Source organism: Salvia hispanica, chromosome 6, assembly GCF_023119035.1.
Source record: "Salvia hispanica cultivar TCC Black 2014 chromosome 6, UniMelb_Shisp_WGS_1.0, whole genome shotgun sequence".
Classification (NCBI taxonomy): Eukaryota; Viridiplantae; Streptophyta; class Magnoliopsida; order Lamiales; family Lamiaceae; genus Salvia; species Salvia hispanica.
Window position 1 is genome coordinate 23720446 of NC_062970.1, and position 16513 is coordinate 23736958.

The 16513-nt window shown below is 37.2% G+C and overlaps 2 protein-coding genes across 3 annotated transcripts; one reads left to right on the forward strand and one right to left on the reverse strand.

Annotated features, from left to right (window-relative positions):
• Positions 1-7810: 7810 nt before the first annotated feature.
• Positions 7811-12798, forward strand: LOC125191855 (BRAP2 RING ZnF UBP domain-containing protein 2-like). Its single transcript, XM_048089283.1, has 12 exons — positions 7811-8135; positions 9115-9230; positions 9329-9437; positions 9520-9634; positions 9877-9974; positions 10340-10446; positions 10566-10797; positions 10884-10937; positions 11117-11266; positions 11401-11465; positions 11977-12031; positions 12179-12798. The coding sequence occupies exons 1-12, from the start codon at positions 7923-7925 to the stop codon at positions 12341-12343; spliced, it is 1479 nt and encodes a 492-aa protein (XP_047945240.1). The 5' UTR covers positions 7811-7922; the 3' UTR covers positions 12344-12798.
• A 2532-nt stretch (positions 12799-15330) lies between these two features.
• Positions 15331-16513, reverse strand: LOC125196605 (BRAP2 RING ZnF UBP domain-containing protein 2-like). 2 transcript variants are annotated; one of them, XR_007171911.1, is made up of 4 exons: positions 16431-16513; positions 16224-16351; positions 16027-16141; positions 15331-15784 (listed from the first exon to the last, which is right to left on the reverse strand). XR_007171911.1 is itself a non-coding variant. In XM_048095193.1 (4 exons), exons 1-4 carry the CDS (start codon positions 16451-16453, stop codon positions 15747-15749), a joined length of 285 nt encoding a protein of 94 aa, XP_047951150.1. In that variant the 5' UTR covers positions 16454-16507; the 3' UTR covers positions 15331-15746. The 2 variants fall into 2 exon arrangements, 1 of the variants encoding a protein (XP_047951150.1); XM_048095193.1 differs by having other exon boundaries at positions 16224-16332; positions 16431-16507.

Genomic DNA, 16513 nt, shown 5'->3' on the forward strand with positions numbered 1-16513 from the left:
TAAAGACTTTGAACCAGACAACTCTTGAAAAAAGATATTAATTAATTAAAGTCAAATAACAGACTTAATTAAGAGTAAATGCCAAAATTGGTCCTGAACATATGGCCATTTTACCTTTTTGGTCATAAACATGATCTTTTGGATTTTTTGGTCCTAAATATATGGAAATTTGATCATTTTGGTCCTAGACTAACTGTTCCGTTTAAAAACTAACGATCAACGGATTTAATTCCGATTTTGACCAAATTAGACTTTTAATTCTGATTTTTTACTCCCTAATTAATTTCCTAATTATTAAGTATTCATTTAAAATTATAAATAAATAATAGTTCAGGATTCTTATTTCATCTTAAGCATTGCGTTTACTCCTAATTAATTAATAAATGACTCCACTCCACTCCACTCCAATTCCGCCTCAATTGAATCCCCAATTACTCAATAATTTCCATTTTCCGCCAATATTTCCACTTCTAGATTGAAACAATTATAAACTGATAATCATTAATCACTTCTTCTTCGTCTTCATCGTATAATTTTCTTCCACATTCGCGTCCTCGTCCATTTTGTAACACCCTCAAAATGGGCCTAGACGGAATTCGCTATTTCAATTAGAAAATCGGTAGATTGAGTTTTGAACGAATATATTGATCTTACAAATAATAACAATGATTGATAGAATAAAATTAAAAGGTATATTAAGGTTAAAATGTAATAAAATGAAGTAGTTAAGTGGTATTATGACTTGAAAATGAAGAAATAGGTTTTCGACTAATTTCTTAGAAATAGTAAAGAATACTATTTTAAGTACTAAATTATTAGTACATTATTGTGTCATATTAGTTTGATTTTGGAGTTAAATTAGTGGTAAAAATAAAGAAGAATCTAGAATTTGATTAAAGATATGTAAATATAATTAGCTTATATTTATGGCATTAAAGAATGAAAACTATTTTATTCACTCAAATGAAAGTGCCGATTTGTACGAATTGGAACCCAAAAGGTTGTCTCAATTTGTTTAATATATATATGGAACAATTTAGAATAAAGATAACATGTGTATTCATATTTAGTAGAACAGTATTGAATATCGGCCACAAATTAAATTATTAGAATTAAGATGTAAACATTCACACACATAGATATGGATGGGAGGAACCATTTATCTTTCTTACGGAGGAAAAAACGTCTAACACCTCCCCAATGCCATAATCATATTATTTCAATTTTCATTAATGTTTTAGCATATAATCGACCTCTATTAGCATATTCAATGGTAAATGAAGGTTTGTCTTCCATTCTAATCAAGCCATAGAGTTTATTGTTGGCATTAGATGTTGATATTTGATATATGATGAGTATATGTTATGTTTTTACGATGATCGAAAAATAATCAGATATAAGGATGAAGACTTTGAGTTTTATTAGATCAAATAAATACGAATTGGAGATCAAGAAAATGAGTCGGTGCGTAATTTGATGCTATTGGAACTTTTTATAATAGCGTGAATTTTGAGAAATCAAGCAAGTGTGTCTATGTTTTAAATTTATGTACCAGAATCTGTAACATCTTCTATCTGACGGGTAGGGAGTGTTACAAATTTGGTATCAGGGCCTAGGTTTAGTTGATTCTAGGAATAAACCGAGCTTGATATGCGCATAGATACACACCAATGTAGGAATATGATATGCGTTAAGTTCTTACTTTGATCATGGAATTACTCTCTAATGCATGAAATAAGCTTGAACTAAGAACAAAATAAAATATTAATGGGGAATTTGGAATGTTGACCGAGAGTTTAGGGAGTGGGAAACAATTCATGCTTTTATAATAATATGTGTTTGATTATGTGTAAATAGAATTCGTATGTATTGTCCTATGCAAGAATTGAAAGAAAAAAATAAATTGTGATGGATAAGATGGTTTTGGCCGAGAATTAGTACTTCCTGATTAAGTATGAATGGATTATGAGTATTTATATGATAATAAAGATATCCTAACAATATTAAGTAGTTTAAATAGCTGCGAAGCTTGGTTATTGATGTATATGTATGTGTAAAGAATGGGGTGACGAGAGAAAGGAAAAAAAAATGAAGTTGTATATTAGCTATGTGTATTTTTATTGGTTATGTATTGTTGCAAGTAAAGTTTATTGACTTTAGATTGAGATTATGAAATAGTCAAACATGTCCAGTTCTGGCAGTAGGTTATGAGGCTTGTTACATTGACTTAGTAACCTCATTTTTAAGAACAACTTTTTACATAACGTAGCTCTACGTGTCCTCTGTATTGTCGTAAAAAAAAATTCAGCTTAAACCCATTGCAAAAAGGATTTATAGGGAATTTCCATAGAACTACGTGTCCTCTACCTTTCTTCTTCTTCACGATCTGCCCCATCTTTTCTGATATTCCTTCGAGCTCGAGCTGTTTCTCTTTCTCAAGAAAAAGACAACCCTAAACAATTATTTATTTCTAATTTTAAATGAAAATTTACTAAAATAATTAGGGAATTAATTAGAGAGTTAAAAATCAGAATTAAAAGTCTAATTTGGTCAAAATCGGGATTAAGCCCGTTGACCGTTACTTTTTTAACGAAACAGTTAGTCCATGACCAAAATGATCAAATTTCCATATGTTTAGGACCAAAATTCCAAAAGATAATGTTTAGGACCAAAAACGTAAAATAGTTATGTTCAGGACCAATTTTGGCTTTTACTCTTAAATTAATTAATGGATATTTATATCTTAAACATGAGAAATAATAAATTAATGAGGTAAAGCCCGGATTACTCGTAATTTGGGATTGGTCGGGCAGTCAATATTATTTTATTGTAGTGGCTGTCTGGCTGATAATAATATTCTATTGGACTTGTATTAAATTGAAGCTCAATTTAATTAGTTAGAAAGGAGATTGAATAATTAATTTTTAGTAAAAAATCGTTCCTCTCTCTGACTGGACGATATTTTCTCAGTTCCCACGGAACTGAAAATTCAGTCTTCTTCTCTAATTCAGTTTTCTTCTCTAATTAAGTCCTTTTGATTCTGACAAGCTTTGCCCACCCAAAGGTCAGATTCTGAGTTTGGGATACAGATTAGAAGGTTCGTGGTTGAGTACGAAGAGCATCATGTGGAGAAGGCGCAAGCAATCCACGATTCTTTGGGGAATCAGATCGGTATTTCTAAACCGTAGAAATTCATGAATTAGGGTTTTGATTCCTTATTTGTGAATTATATGTGTTCTAGCATGCAATTGATTATTTAACATGTGATAAATTGATCCCATAATATGTCAAATAGATCCATATGTGTGATTTATTTGTGAATGCATGACTTTCGTTGTGCAAGGGGAACCAAACCCCAACAATACATTACTAATTTAATCTGGGATACAACCTTGCAAAGCGAACACCCCCTACATATTTTCAATCCTATTTTATCTCATCTTTTTTTGAAAACACCGAATATTCATGTTAATTAAATTTAATAAAAAATTATAATAACATTAATTAATTTATTTAGAAGTTAAGTTAATTAGAACATGCGAAGAAATACGCGTATATAGCGTTTACTAGTCATTTTATTTGTTTTAATAATTATTAGTATAAAATTTGTACGGTCAATATTAATCTCATAGTGCTTTTCGAGATTTATCATGTTTATATCGGATTTGTATATCCTAATACTTCAATATTTATTTTCTTTTGAGTGAACTACATCAAAAATTCCTAACCTTTCCAGTTTTTCCAGTTGTGGCACTGCAGGTCCATTAGAAAAAAAAATATCTCCGAATGTCTCTAACCTTAAACATAATCACGTATCTTGTTTTTTCTGACTAAATGACCCTTTAGCCCTAAAAGGGCATTTTGGTCATATCAATTAGAATATGCAGTGGCGCATGTACTCTTTATCACTGTTCATGTCAAGGATTGATGGGATTTGATATTGTGTAGCATTGTCGTGCGCATAATCCAATTAATGAATGAACTAATAAAATTCAAATTTTAAAAAATTGTAAGAATATTTCTTTTGAAAATAAAACAAATAAATAGAATAGAATCAGTTAATTGTAAAACTAACTATTTTGCACTATGTCCATGTGTGTAATTGCATAAATATGAATATGATTATAATCTTCATCCAATATATAAATATCATGAATATATTACACTAATTTCAAATTTATTTGGATATTTGTTAAAGTGAGATAAAGATTTGATCAATTTACGAATCTGACACATCACTCCACGCGTCTCTATCTTATTAACTTATTCCCACTCCCTACACGAACACATTTAATTCATCTCTCTTCCTCTATACGTTCTTCTTCTATACAATCTTCTGCAAACAATTTTAATTTCATTCTCCTGCAATCTCTATACAAATGGTAGATTCTACAACCACACCCTTTTCTCCATTAATTCTACGCATTATTTCTCTCTAATATATATAAAATCGTTTGTTCTTTGAGGCGACGCAAGAGCCGGCGAGGGGACGAACATAGCGGTTATCCGTCGGGTGACAAGTAAAATTTGGCCGTCGGAAGGGGCGACCGCCCCCTGCATCCGCCACTGACACTAAGTGTTAATTTTTACAAAAATTCAAACAATTCATAAGAGCATCCACAATAGGGGCGGCGCAGCGGCCGCCCCGATCGCGGCTAAGCCGCGGCAGTCTATTGTGGTGGAAGCGTCCGCCCCGGAGGCGGACGGCTTTTGTGGGGCGGAAGGGCTTTCGCCCCGAAAGCGCCGAGACGAGCCGGAGGAGAGAGAAAAGCGGCGGCCGCCGCGGCTATCTATTGCACGGCGAAACCGCCAGGCCGGTCGCCGATTTCCTTTTTTTAAAAAAAAAATTTCGAATTTTTAATTGTTTTTATTATAAATATTCCTCCCATTTTCATCTTCTCTCCACACACATCTTCACACCCATTTCACTTTCTATCCAATTTTTCTATCTCTAAAAATTTGTGGATTTCCATTGCTATTATGGATGATTTGTGGAATGAAGCATGAGATTCTTTGATTCAAGAGGTGCAGAGGGAAGCCGACGAGGAGGATGAGGCGGCGGCGCCGGAATTGGAGGCGGCGGCGATCCCTCGTGAGATTCATCATCGTCGGACAATCCCACGAGACCATGTCGGAGCGGCTGAGCGGCTTATGGCAGACTACTTTAGCGCTAACCCCCGTTACCCAGCTGAGATTTTCCTTCGGCGTTTCAGAATGTCGCGACCGTTCTTCACCCATATAGCGACGACATTGGCGGATCGGTACGGTTGCTTCAACCTTCGGAGTGTTGCACTGGCCGGATCGGACTGTCTACTTTTCAGAAATGCACCTCTGCAATAAGGCAGCTTGCCTATGCCGGACCGGCTGATATGTTCGACGAATACCTACAGATGGGTAAGACGACTAGTCTTGAGGTGCTCCGACAGTTTTGTAAGGGCATGCGGGAAGTCTTTGGTCCGGAGTTCCTACGAAAGCCAACCTCGATGAGTGCCAGAGACTGCTAGATATGCACGGTGCACAGTTTCCCAGGGATGATGGGCAGCATTGATTGCATGCATTAGGAGTGGAAAAACTACCCGGTGGCGTGGAAAGGCCAGTTCACTACTGGTTTCAAAAGCAAACATCCTTCGATGATCCTGGAAGCCGTTGCTGACTACCGTTTGCGGATCTGGCATGCGTATTTCGGTGTTGTAGGTCCGAACAACGACATCAACGTTCTGCAGTCGTCGCCTCTCTTCAATGATGAGTGTCGGGGAGAGGGTCCAGAGATCAGTTTCGTAGCAAACGGCACGCAGTATCGCAGGGGATACTATTTGGTAGATGGAATATACCCTCGTTGGCCCGTATTCTTCAAGACACTTCGCCAACCGGCTGAAGCGAGGAGACAATATTTTGCGCGAAAACAAGAGGCCGCTAGGAAAGATGTTGAGCGAGCTTTTGGTGTGCTCCAAGCGCGATGGGCCATTATACGCTGCCCGACACGAGTTTGGCACGAAGATGATGTCGCGAATATTATGTTAGCATGTATCATATTGCACAATATGATAATAGAAGATGAAGAATTTGCTGCAGAACGTTGGGCACCGGAAGATGGTGCAAGTACAAGTCACGGCGTTGCCTCCGCGCCGATACAGATGGGTGTACCACGTAGTAATGAATATCTGATCCAACGTTTCGCTGATATACGCAGGAGCACAACACATGACCAACTCCAGGTCGATTTGATTGAAGAGGTCTGGGCACGTAGGGGAGGCGGCGTAGCGTCATGTGTGATTTTCCGTAGATCAAATTTTCGTTGTAATTTTCCCCTTACTTTAATCCGACGAAAATTTAGTTTTCAATTTTAATTTGTTTTATTAGCCGTTTTTATCTAATTATATTTAGTCCGATATTTTTAATTGTAAATGAATTAAAATATACAACAAATAAATAAAGTGAAATGTGGCTAAAAAAAAGTGTCCACTATTGCTGCGGAAACTTTTTTTTGTGGCCGTGGACAAATAAAAAGTGGCTATGGACAAAAAACGTAAAAGTGTCCGGCCAAAGTGTCCACCCTATTGTGGATGCTCTAATAACTTCATTCTTCTTCAATCCCACACCCGTCTAAACACTCACTTTCTGTAAACCCTCCCTCTTTGAAGACTCTTGTATGAATGGATCCTCAGGCGCCAAAATGAGAGAATGAATTGAAGTGAGAGAAAAAAAATAAGAGAAAGTAAGAGAAGAGAAATGAATTGAAGCAAAACCCTTGAAATATAGCGAGGGAAATCATACAGCTTGGGAAATACGTATCGAATATGATTTGAGGTCTGCAAGTCAGTGTAGGTGTGTGTAGAGTAGGTCTGCAGGTTGCTGGTACTTTGACTTAAATGCCCTTCAAGGCATTTGGGTATTTTGGTCCAAAAATTGGCTACAAAAACAAGATACGTGATTATGTTTAAGGTTAGAGACTTCCGGACATATTTTTATTTCTGAGGGACCAGTGTCACAACTGGAAAGGTCAGAGACTTTTGATGTAGTTCACTCTATTTTTTTAAAGTCACACTTACTTTACTATAATTGTCCACTTTGATTCAGGCAAAAGTAGTTGAAAAAGTTAGTAGAATATGAGTTAGTAGAATGTGAGTGAAATGAATTAGTGGAATGTAGGGTCTACTTACCATTTATAATAAAAGTAAAGTGGATAATTAATGGGGGACGACTCCCTCCGTCCCACTTAAAATGAAACATTTGAGAATCGACACGAGATTATATATAGTATTGTTTTGTGAGTTAAAAAAAGGAAAACGTTTCATTTTTAATGGGACAGAAAGAGTATTAGGCTATACATATTCAAACACAATATTATTTGAGAAATAAATTATTTCAATAAAAGTTTAAATATCAGTAGTATAATTCTGGTTTTTGAATGATTTCGGTTTAATAAAGTTTATTTGAAAACTAACCTAATTTGCCACATAGATAATTTGAAGGGTTTTATTATTATCCAAGTGAGATTTTATTTATTCTATATTTTGGGCACATAGATAATAAAATAATATGTATTTCCACATCAACTTCAATTTAATCGGAATTCTTCATTGATGGAAAAATAAAAAAAATTCAAAGTTCATGTATTTATATTAAAAAAAAAAAAGTTCGGGGAAAAGCAGGAAAAAGTGTAAGTTTATACTATATTTACGGGCTAATAACCCTATTCCTCTAAATTTTCAAAATAAATTTAATATTTTGATTTGATTTGATTTGATTTGATTTGATTTAATTATCCTTATTACGGATATTTTAAATTTAATCCCTATAATTTGAAAGAAAATTGAAATTGAAATTGAGCAAGTTTACCAGACTCATTTCTGTAAATTGTAATCCTATCGTTCCAAAATTGGAAGAGGCAATCTCTTCAACTCCTGTTACTTCAGCACAACATGCTGGAAAATACTTCGACAAGTTCTAGCGCCGCCGCCGGAGCTCCGGCGGAGGATTTGTTCCGTCCGATTGAAGATGTGGACTTTATAGGAGATCCCTCCGGGTCTGCAACTGCTCAGGCGTTGAATTTCTCTTCCGGAAACCCTAGAATCGAAGAGATCACAGGCGTTATGCATCTCTTCAGAAACGACGCATCATCCGACCAACTTCCGGTAAACACACTTGATTATTCAACTGAAGTCTGTAATCTTTATGAGAGGTCAATTTAGATCCAGTCGTTGCCTAGTCTGCTGAAAATTGAGTTTTGATCTTATTGTTCTTGCATTTTAGAGAGAGTTTTTGACCGAATTTCTACTGCTATAGATTATAAATATGATTATGTGGAGTGGTAAGGAAAATAGGTATGGACGGATTGTAGAGGGGGGTTGTTTAGCGGATTGTTAGTCCTCCATTTATGTAGTTTTCTCTTTGAAACTGCAGTCGTAATTACAGACCAACCTTATGTTGAATTCATAGAAAAAGACACTTTGTTACGATTCGAGCTCAATTCAGCTAGGATCGCGGCTCAAACCCCAATTGACACAACCACCAACAACACAATAAGCAATAGAACACAGCAATGAAACAAGACAATCACCAAAGTAGATTAATAATGAGATCTTAAGAACAATGCGATAAGTAAAAGTAAATGACAACGGAATGAACACGACAAAGAGAACGATAGAATGCTATGGATCCCGGATCCTCAGTCCAATGAACAATCACACAACTAACATGCCGAATGAGAGAGTGGTCCCCCCTTAAATACATCCCACACCTGCTTCAGATGTAATCCTCTGCTACGCACTCCAATCCCCTGCTCCTTCGCTCACACATTTCCCGTACTACCTCTTCTTGTGTCAGTTCGGATGATACACGTGGCCCTTATTCCTATCCGCACATGATCCTTATTCCTCTAGATACTGCCTATGCCAATGTTGCATACAACACACTTTTTAACGTGCAATTCTTGAATGGATATTGCGAGAAGATAAAACAGATATATGCCGCTTTGTTGTGTGCATGATGCTCTGTTCATGACAATAATTTAGGTTTGGCAATTTATTGATGTGTCTTTCTGTACCTCATTTTTTTTTCTCTTTGGTTATTTACATGTTATGCGGCTATACATAACTTTTTAATGCCTTTCAGATTGAGAGAAATCCTCTTATTTGTGTACTCGGGGTCCCCAATCATACTACTTATGCAGATTTCTGTCAGTTCTGTGGTCCATTTATTCAGAACATGTTGGAAATGCGAATTGTGAGGTTGGTTGGTGAATATCATGGCAGAATTTTTGTTGTTGTAGGGAAGGATTTCTCCTTATGCTTTCCACTGATGATCTAGTATGTCTGGGGTAATGCAGGACAGAAGGATTGGAAGATCGCTACAGTGTGTTAATCAGGCTTGATGATCAAAAAAATGCAGATTATTTTTACAAGCTGTACAATGGAAAGTGTTTTTCATCACTTGAGGTGATCTCTCTCTCTCTCTCTCTGGATGTATATTCCTGTACCGTGCTCTATACCCTTAAACTCTTTATCTCCTTGTATGCAGGAGGAAACGTGCCGCATGTTCTTCACTGTAGATATACAATATACTGGGTCAATTGAGCACTCACAGCCTTCCTCGGCAAGCTCTACAGAGCTGCCTAATTGTCCAGTTTGTCTTGGTACACTTTTTCGAACTTCCATTTGGGACAAAATTAATTTATTTTCATGGATAAAATGTAGATATTAAATATTTACTTACAATGTGTGGAAGGGGGAGGGGGTGAGTTGGCATCCAAAATCTTAAGATTTGTAATTTGTGTAATCTGAAAATTTCATAGCTCTATGGGTTTGTGAATGATATGGCTAATCTCTGAAGCTGTTATTTCCAACTATGGTTTACACCACCTGTCAATGGTTGCAGAGAGACTAGACCAAGATACTGCTGGAATTCTCACTACAATCTGCAATCACTCCTTTCACTGCTCTTGTATGTCTAAATGGACCGATTCTTCTTGCCCGGTGGGTGCTGAAATTATATGATTTATGATTGTTCATGATTATTTTTTCCCTTGGGCATACATGTGTGAGCCGAGTCAAGTTTAAGACAAATTTGTACCCAAGGGGATGAAACATTACAATTCAAAGCATTATTAGATCCGTAAATTAAATAATCTGCTTTCTTAATTAACCTAGTCTGAGTGGACACAATAAGCATGTAACTCGGTATATGGGGGATAGTCTACTCTACTTTACTATGCGGTGCTAATCACATTCAATCTGCTGCTGCTGCTTAGCTACATTACTATCATGTGCTTTTACTTTTTAAGGTATAGGCGCCTTTCAAATTGGATATAGACTAACGTCACTGATTATAACTTGAATAGGTATGCCGGTACTGCCAGCAACAGCCTGAGAAATCTGTTTGTTATGTTTGTCAAACTTCAGAAAATCTTTGGATGTGTCTTATATGTGGTTCTGTTGGCTGTGGAAGGTACAGTATCTGTTTTCCATTGAGACTATATCTTACTGTATCCAAATATTGTTTTATGACTCTTGAGTCTTGAACAAAGCCAATTGATGTTTTTTTTAATGCTTCTCATTGTGTTTTAGGTATAGGGAAGGTCATGCTATTGGTCACTGGAAAGAAACTGAACACTGCTATTCCCTTGAACTGGAAACACAACGTGTTTGGGACTATGCTGGTGACAACTATGTTCACCGATTGATACAATCTAAAACCGATGGAAAATTGGTTGAGTTAAATCACCACTGTGTGAGGCATTCCGATGGTTTGAGTGAGTCTACGGGGCATAATGACTCATTGGGTGATGAAGTTGAATATGTAACTTTTACAACTTCTATAACTTTATATTTATACTCATATTTAGTCTGTATGTTGTCTATTTGACAATATTATTCATTACGCAGATAAAGAATGAGTACAATGAGCTTCTTACTTCTCAACTTGAAAGCCAGAAAAAAGTGAGCCATCTCCTACCTTCTAAGCAAAATTTGATTTACTAGATCAGGTGTGCATTCATGGATTTACTGATTTAGCACTGCAGAACAGTATTTTTGATCTGTACCATCCCGTTTACTGTTTTTCTTTCTGGGAAATTGCATATCCACTCACACTTCGAACTCTATCCTCCTTGGTTCAGTATTTTGAGTCCTTATTGCAAGAAGTTGAAGAAGACACTGAAAGAGAATCTTCCTTAGCTATTGAAAAGGCTTTGAGTGAAAACCCAAAACTGCTGAAATTGCAAAAGAAGCTTGATAAGGGCATTGAGCAAAAGAGATTTCTTGATGAGGTGGGTAATTTTCACATCTATCCTTGTGTATCTAGTGCAGTTTTTTAGATTGATGACATCAAAATAAGCAAAAGTACACGACTTGTTCGTTTACATCACTTGTCATCTTACTCATTGTGATTTTCCTCGTTTAGATCAATGACAATCTTCTAAGGAACCAAAGCATTTGGGAATCTAAGATAGAAGATACCGAAGAAAGGTAACATTTTTCTTCATGCAATGCATGATATACGGCAAAAATGTTTTACCTGTTTTTTGGTAAACGATATACCTGCATTTTGGTCTATTCATGAGTCATGCCGTTCTTCCTTCAAATGGACTTAAGAAAAGCACTCTCACCCTATTTGCTTGCTTGAATAATCACTTGATTTATATCATGATTCTAATGTTGCAACTAATCTAGAAAGACTAGTTCCACTTATAAACTGGTCATTTGTAGCCTTCACCATTATCCACCTCCTCTGCAACTTTGTTAGACTTGCTAGGGATTGGTGATTAATGTTGATTTACAAAAGTTCCATAAAATGGTAGTATGTCACCACCTAAAGGCGCTATTTTTTTGAGAAGGACCATATAGTCCCAGTTTTTCCTACAAAGACGACCATCTAAATTCTTACCTAGAGCCTTTTGTTATTAGATGGTTACAAGGGAACATGTTTGTTTTTATTTTCTGTTCATGTAGTTTTCTAAAAAAGAAAAATCTGTATCAGGGAGAAGAAACTTTTGCTAGTAAAGGACAAAAGGATTGAAGAGTTGGAGAAGCAGGTATGCTTCTTTCTTTTTCTTTTTCCGTAGCTTTAATCTTCTCAATAAAAGAAAAAGAAAAAGAAAAAGAAAAAGAAAAAGAAAAAGAAAAAGAAAAAGAAGAGTAAAGTACTTAATGGTGAGACTTGGTTGCTTATGTACATGCAGTTGCAAAGCTTGATGGCATGCCTTGAAACTCAGAATTCAGAGCAACATTCAGCTACTTATGATGAGCCAACTGATAGCAACACTGAGGCAGTAGTTGCAGAGACGTCTTGTGAAGGTGGCAGCAGAGGGACTAAAAAGGCGAATAGTCGAAGAAAAAAGAAGTGATGAAATGGAGGCGGCTTCTTGTTCTGTTCAAGAGAAATCATTTTTGTGCACATAACTAAGTCCTACTCCCTCCGTCCACGAATAAGAGTCCCGTTTTTCCATTTTGGTCCGTCCACGAATAAGAGTCCCGGTTCATAATTACCATAAATGGTAAAGAGACTTCACATTCCACTAACTCATTCCACTCACATATCATTTAAAACTAATATATACAAGTGGGACCTCTATTCAACTAACTTTCTTCACCCACTTTTCTTAACATTTCTTAAAACCTGTGCCATTTAGAATTGGGACTCTTAATCATAGACGGAGGGAGTATTTATTATATAGTGAATATAGGCGAGACAAATAGTCCACAAACATTGCATTGGGGATGGATGTATTCATGCGCGGCTGACTTTGTTAAATACTAGTTGTATGTTGATAAATTCTAATAATAAGTGATGTGTTAACTAGTTGTATCTTGATAATTTCTGGAGTAATAAAAAGGGATGTGTAAGAGCATCCGCAAAGATCAGCCCGTTGGAGATTATCCCATCCCGTGGGAGGAGACGGTGACGGGTTGCCGCCGCGGAGCTCCCATCCCAAGGGCCTGCCTGAGCTGACGGGAGGAGCCCCAATTGGCGGTACACACGCCCCGCCATCTGGCGCTCTCGTGGTCACACCCTTCAAGTGGGCTTTGCTTGTGGCATTTGGAAATTTGATTTTTTTTTAAAAAAAGATACAAACAGATAATGAAAATTTTCCACTTATCAAAATATTATACTCTCTCCGTCCCACAAAGATTGTCTCACTTTGATCGGACACGGGTTTTAAGAAATGTAATGAAAAATGAGTTAAAAAAGTTAGTGGAATGTGTGTCCTACTTTTAGTTTTATAATAAAGTATGAGTAAGAATGAGTTAGTGGAATAGAGGGTCCACTACTAAAAATGGTAAAAAGTGAAATGTGATAAACTTTGTGGGACAGACGGAAATGGAAAAATGGGACAATCTTTGTGGGACGGAGGGAGTACTTTTTTATTCTTTCTCTTCCTTTTTTTTCAACTTCCAGTTCATCACAAATTATCTATGAATGTCTCATTCATCACTCGTTTTCTCGCATAAAAAGAACTACTCTCTCCGTCCCATCTAAATGAGACGTATTCTTCTTTGGATGTCCTGGTCTAAATGAGAGGCATTTCCTTTTTTACAATAATTAACTTTCTTCTCTCGTATACTTTTATCTTTTTATCTCTTCTACTTTACTCTCTTTTTTACTTTATTCTACTTTACAGTCTCTTTATTATTCGTACTTTATTATTTCCCCTATTTTAATACTCGCTCTGTCGCACTCTAAGTGACACATTTTATTTTTTGGGATGTTCACTTTAAATGACATATTTCTAGAAATGGAAACATCACTCTCTTTTCTTTTTCCCCTTGTCTTACTTTATTCTCGTCACTTAACTCACAAAATAACACTATATAAAATTCTGTGCAGGAAAGAGGATTGCTCCACATAGAGTGAGACGAGGGGAATATTACTACAAATTAAATCATTGTACACCGCTACCTTAATTCTTGTACCAAATAGAAATGTCTTACTTAGGCTGACACAAAATGATTATATCTTAAAAATATTCATTTGCATTCTCAATTCAAGTAAGGCTAATAGGCTGATTGCGCAAACATAGTGAGAACAACATCAGTTACGACAACCATACCGCCACAAACCTGATGTTGCATCCATTGTGATCGGGAAGAAGCCACCCAAAGGCTCATTTGGGATTATTTTTGCGTGCAACCAAGGTGGGGAGAGGAATACTCCCGACGTTGTTTCGGCATGTGCCAAGACTTACTAATCGCAAATACATTGGCAGCTCGTGACAAGTTCTTCCAAGAACATGCCGGCTGCACCGGTCGGCTGAGTCTTAGTACACTGCAAGTGTACGTCTGCAATATGACAGTTTGCTATTAGGCAAACGTCGGATCTGATCCACGATTACTTACATGTTGTGGAAACCATTGGCCGCGAGGAATACCTTCAGATACCCACCACCTACGATTGCTCTTCACGAAGGACGTAAGGACTTCCCCAGGATGCTTGGAAGCATTAACTGCATGCACTGGCAATGGAAGAATTGCCCCCGCAGCATGGGGGCGTACATAAGCGACCACAAAGGCACCCACATTGTGTAGAGGCGGTTGGCGACTATCGCCTATGAATTTGACATGTGTATTTTAGAGTACCCGGATAGCAATGTACTGAACAAATCTGATATCTTCAACTAGGTTTTAGATGGTAGAGCACTGATAATAGCCTTCACGTCTAACGACCGACAATACAACATGAGGTACTATCTCCTCGATGGTATCTATCTGAAATGGCCCAACCTTCGTGAAGACGCTCAACATGCCGCAAGACACTAAACAAATTCTTTTTGCGTAGCGGCAAGAGGCTGCTCGAAAATATGTGGAAAGAGTGTCCGAGGTTCTTCAAGTACGGTTCATGATTGTCAATGCTGTATGTGGTATATGCAAAACCTCGCTTACATCATTTTTGCGTGTGTTATCATAAACAACATGATAATTGAATACGAAGGGCCGGCTGTGGCAAATTAGTTCGACGATAATACCCCCGTCAGCTCCACCGTAAGCAGTCCCCGATGCTAGGGTGCGCCGACAGCATTCCGCGAGCACATACATTGTCGGGCATTGGCGCACGATGCTATCGCCCACAGCCAACTCCAAGAAAATTTAATCTATCACATTTGAGCGAGATTTGGCAACGAGTAGTCGAAACCTTTTGTTATAATATTATGCATATTATCGTGTATAATAAATCATAATTTTAGGATTTCAATTATTGAATTTTGATTTGATCAATGAAATATCATTTTTATGAGTTACCCCAGACGGTGTCATTTTCGAGCAGCCTCTTGGTCTAGTCTCTCTGCAACCAATTGACACAACCACCAACAACACAATAAGCAATAGAACACAGCAATGAAACAAGACAATCACCAAAGTAGATTAATAATGAGATCTTAAGAACAATGCGATAAGTACAAGTAAATGACAAAGGAATGAACACGACAAAGAGAACGATAGAATGCTATGGATCCCGGATCCTCAGTCCAATGAACAATCACACAACTAACATGCCGAATGAGAGAGTGGTCCCCCCTTAAATACATCCCACACCTGCTTCAGATGTAATCCTCTGCTACGCACTCCAATCCAGTGCTCCTTCGCTCACACATTTCCCGTACTACCTCTTCTTGTGTCAGTTCGGATGATACACGTGGCCCTTATTCCTATCCGCACATGATCCTTATTCCTCGAAAATAGCGGCAAGAGGCTGTTTCGAAAATAGCGGCAAGAGGCTGCCCGACCTTTGATTTGATCAATGAAATATCATTTTTATGATTTAATTCCAGCAGTATCTTGGTCTAGTCTCTCTGCAACCATTGACAGGTGGTGTAAACCATAGTTGGAAATAATAGCTTCAGAGATTAGCCATATCATTCACAAACCCATAGAGCTATGAAATTTTCAGATTACATAAATTACAAATCTTAAGATTTTGGATGCCAACTCACCCCCTCCCCCTTCCACGCATTGTAAGTAAATATTTAATATCTACATTTTATCCATGAAAATAAATTAATTTTGTCCCAAATGGAAGTTCGAAAAAGTGTACCAAGACAAACTGGACAATTAGGCAGCTCTGTAGAGCTTGCCGAGGAAGGCTGTGAGTGTTCAATTGACCCAGTATATTGCATATCTACAGTGAAGAACATGCGGCACGTTTCCTCCTGCATACAAGGAGATAAAGAGTTTAAGGGTATAGAGCACGGTACAGGAATATACATCCAGAGAGAGAGAGAGAGATATCACCTCAAGTGATGAAAAACACTTTCCATTGTACAGCTTGTAAACATAATCTGCATTTTTTTGATCATCAAGCCTGATTAACACACTGTAGCGATCTTCCAATCCTTCAGTCCTGCATTACCCCAGACAGACTAGATCATCAGTGGAAAGCATAAGGTGAAATCCTTCCCTACAACAACAAAAATTCTGCCATGATATTCACCAACCAACCTCACAATTCGCATTTCCAACATGTTCTGAATAAATGGACCACAGAACTGACAGAAATCTGCATAAGTAGTATGATTGGGGAC

Coding starts and splice junctions, on each gene's coding strand:
- LOC125196605 (XM_048095193.1), bottom strand. CDS start 16,453: ATGTTGGAAATGCGAATTGTGAG. Junction 16,333..16,430: donor TTGGAAATGCGAATTGTGAG/GTTGGTTGGTGA, acceptor GGGGTAATGCAG/GACTGAAGGATTGGAAGATC. Junction 16,142..16,223: donor AGTGTTTTTCATCACTTGAG/GTGATATCTCTC, acceptor CCTTGTATGCAG/GAGGAAACGTGCCGCATGTT.
- LOC125191855 (XM_048089283.1), top strand. CDS start 7,923: ATGCTGGAAAATACTTCGACAAGTTCTAGCGCCGCCGCCGGAGCTCCG. Junction 9,438..9,519: donor AGTGTTTTTCATCACTTGAG/GTGATCTCTCTC, acceptor CCTTGTATGCAG/GAGGAAACGTGCCGCATGTT. Junction 9,635..9,876: donor TAATTGTCCAGTTTGTCTTG/GTACACTTTTTC, acceptor CAATGGTTGCAG/AGAGACTAGACCAAGATACT.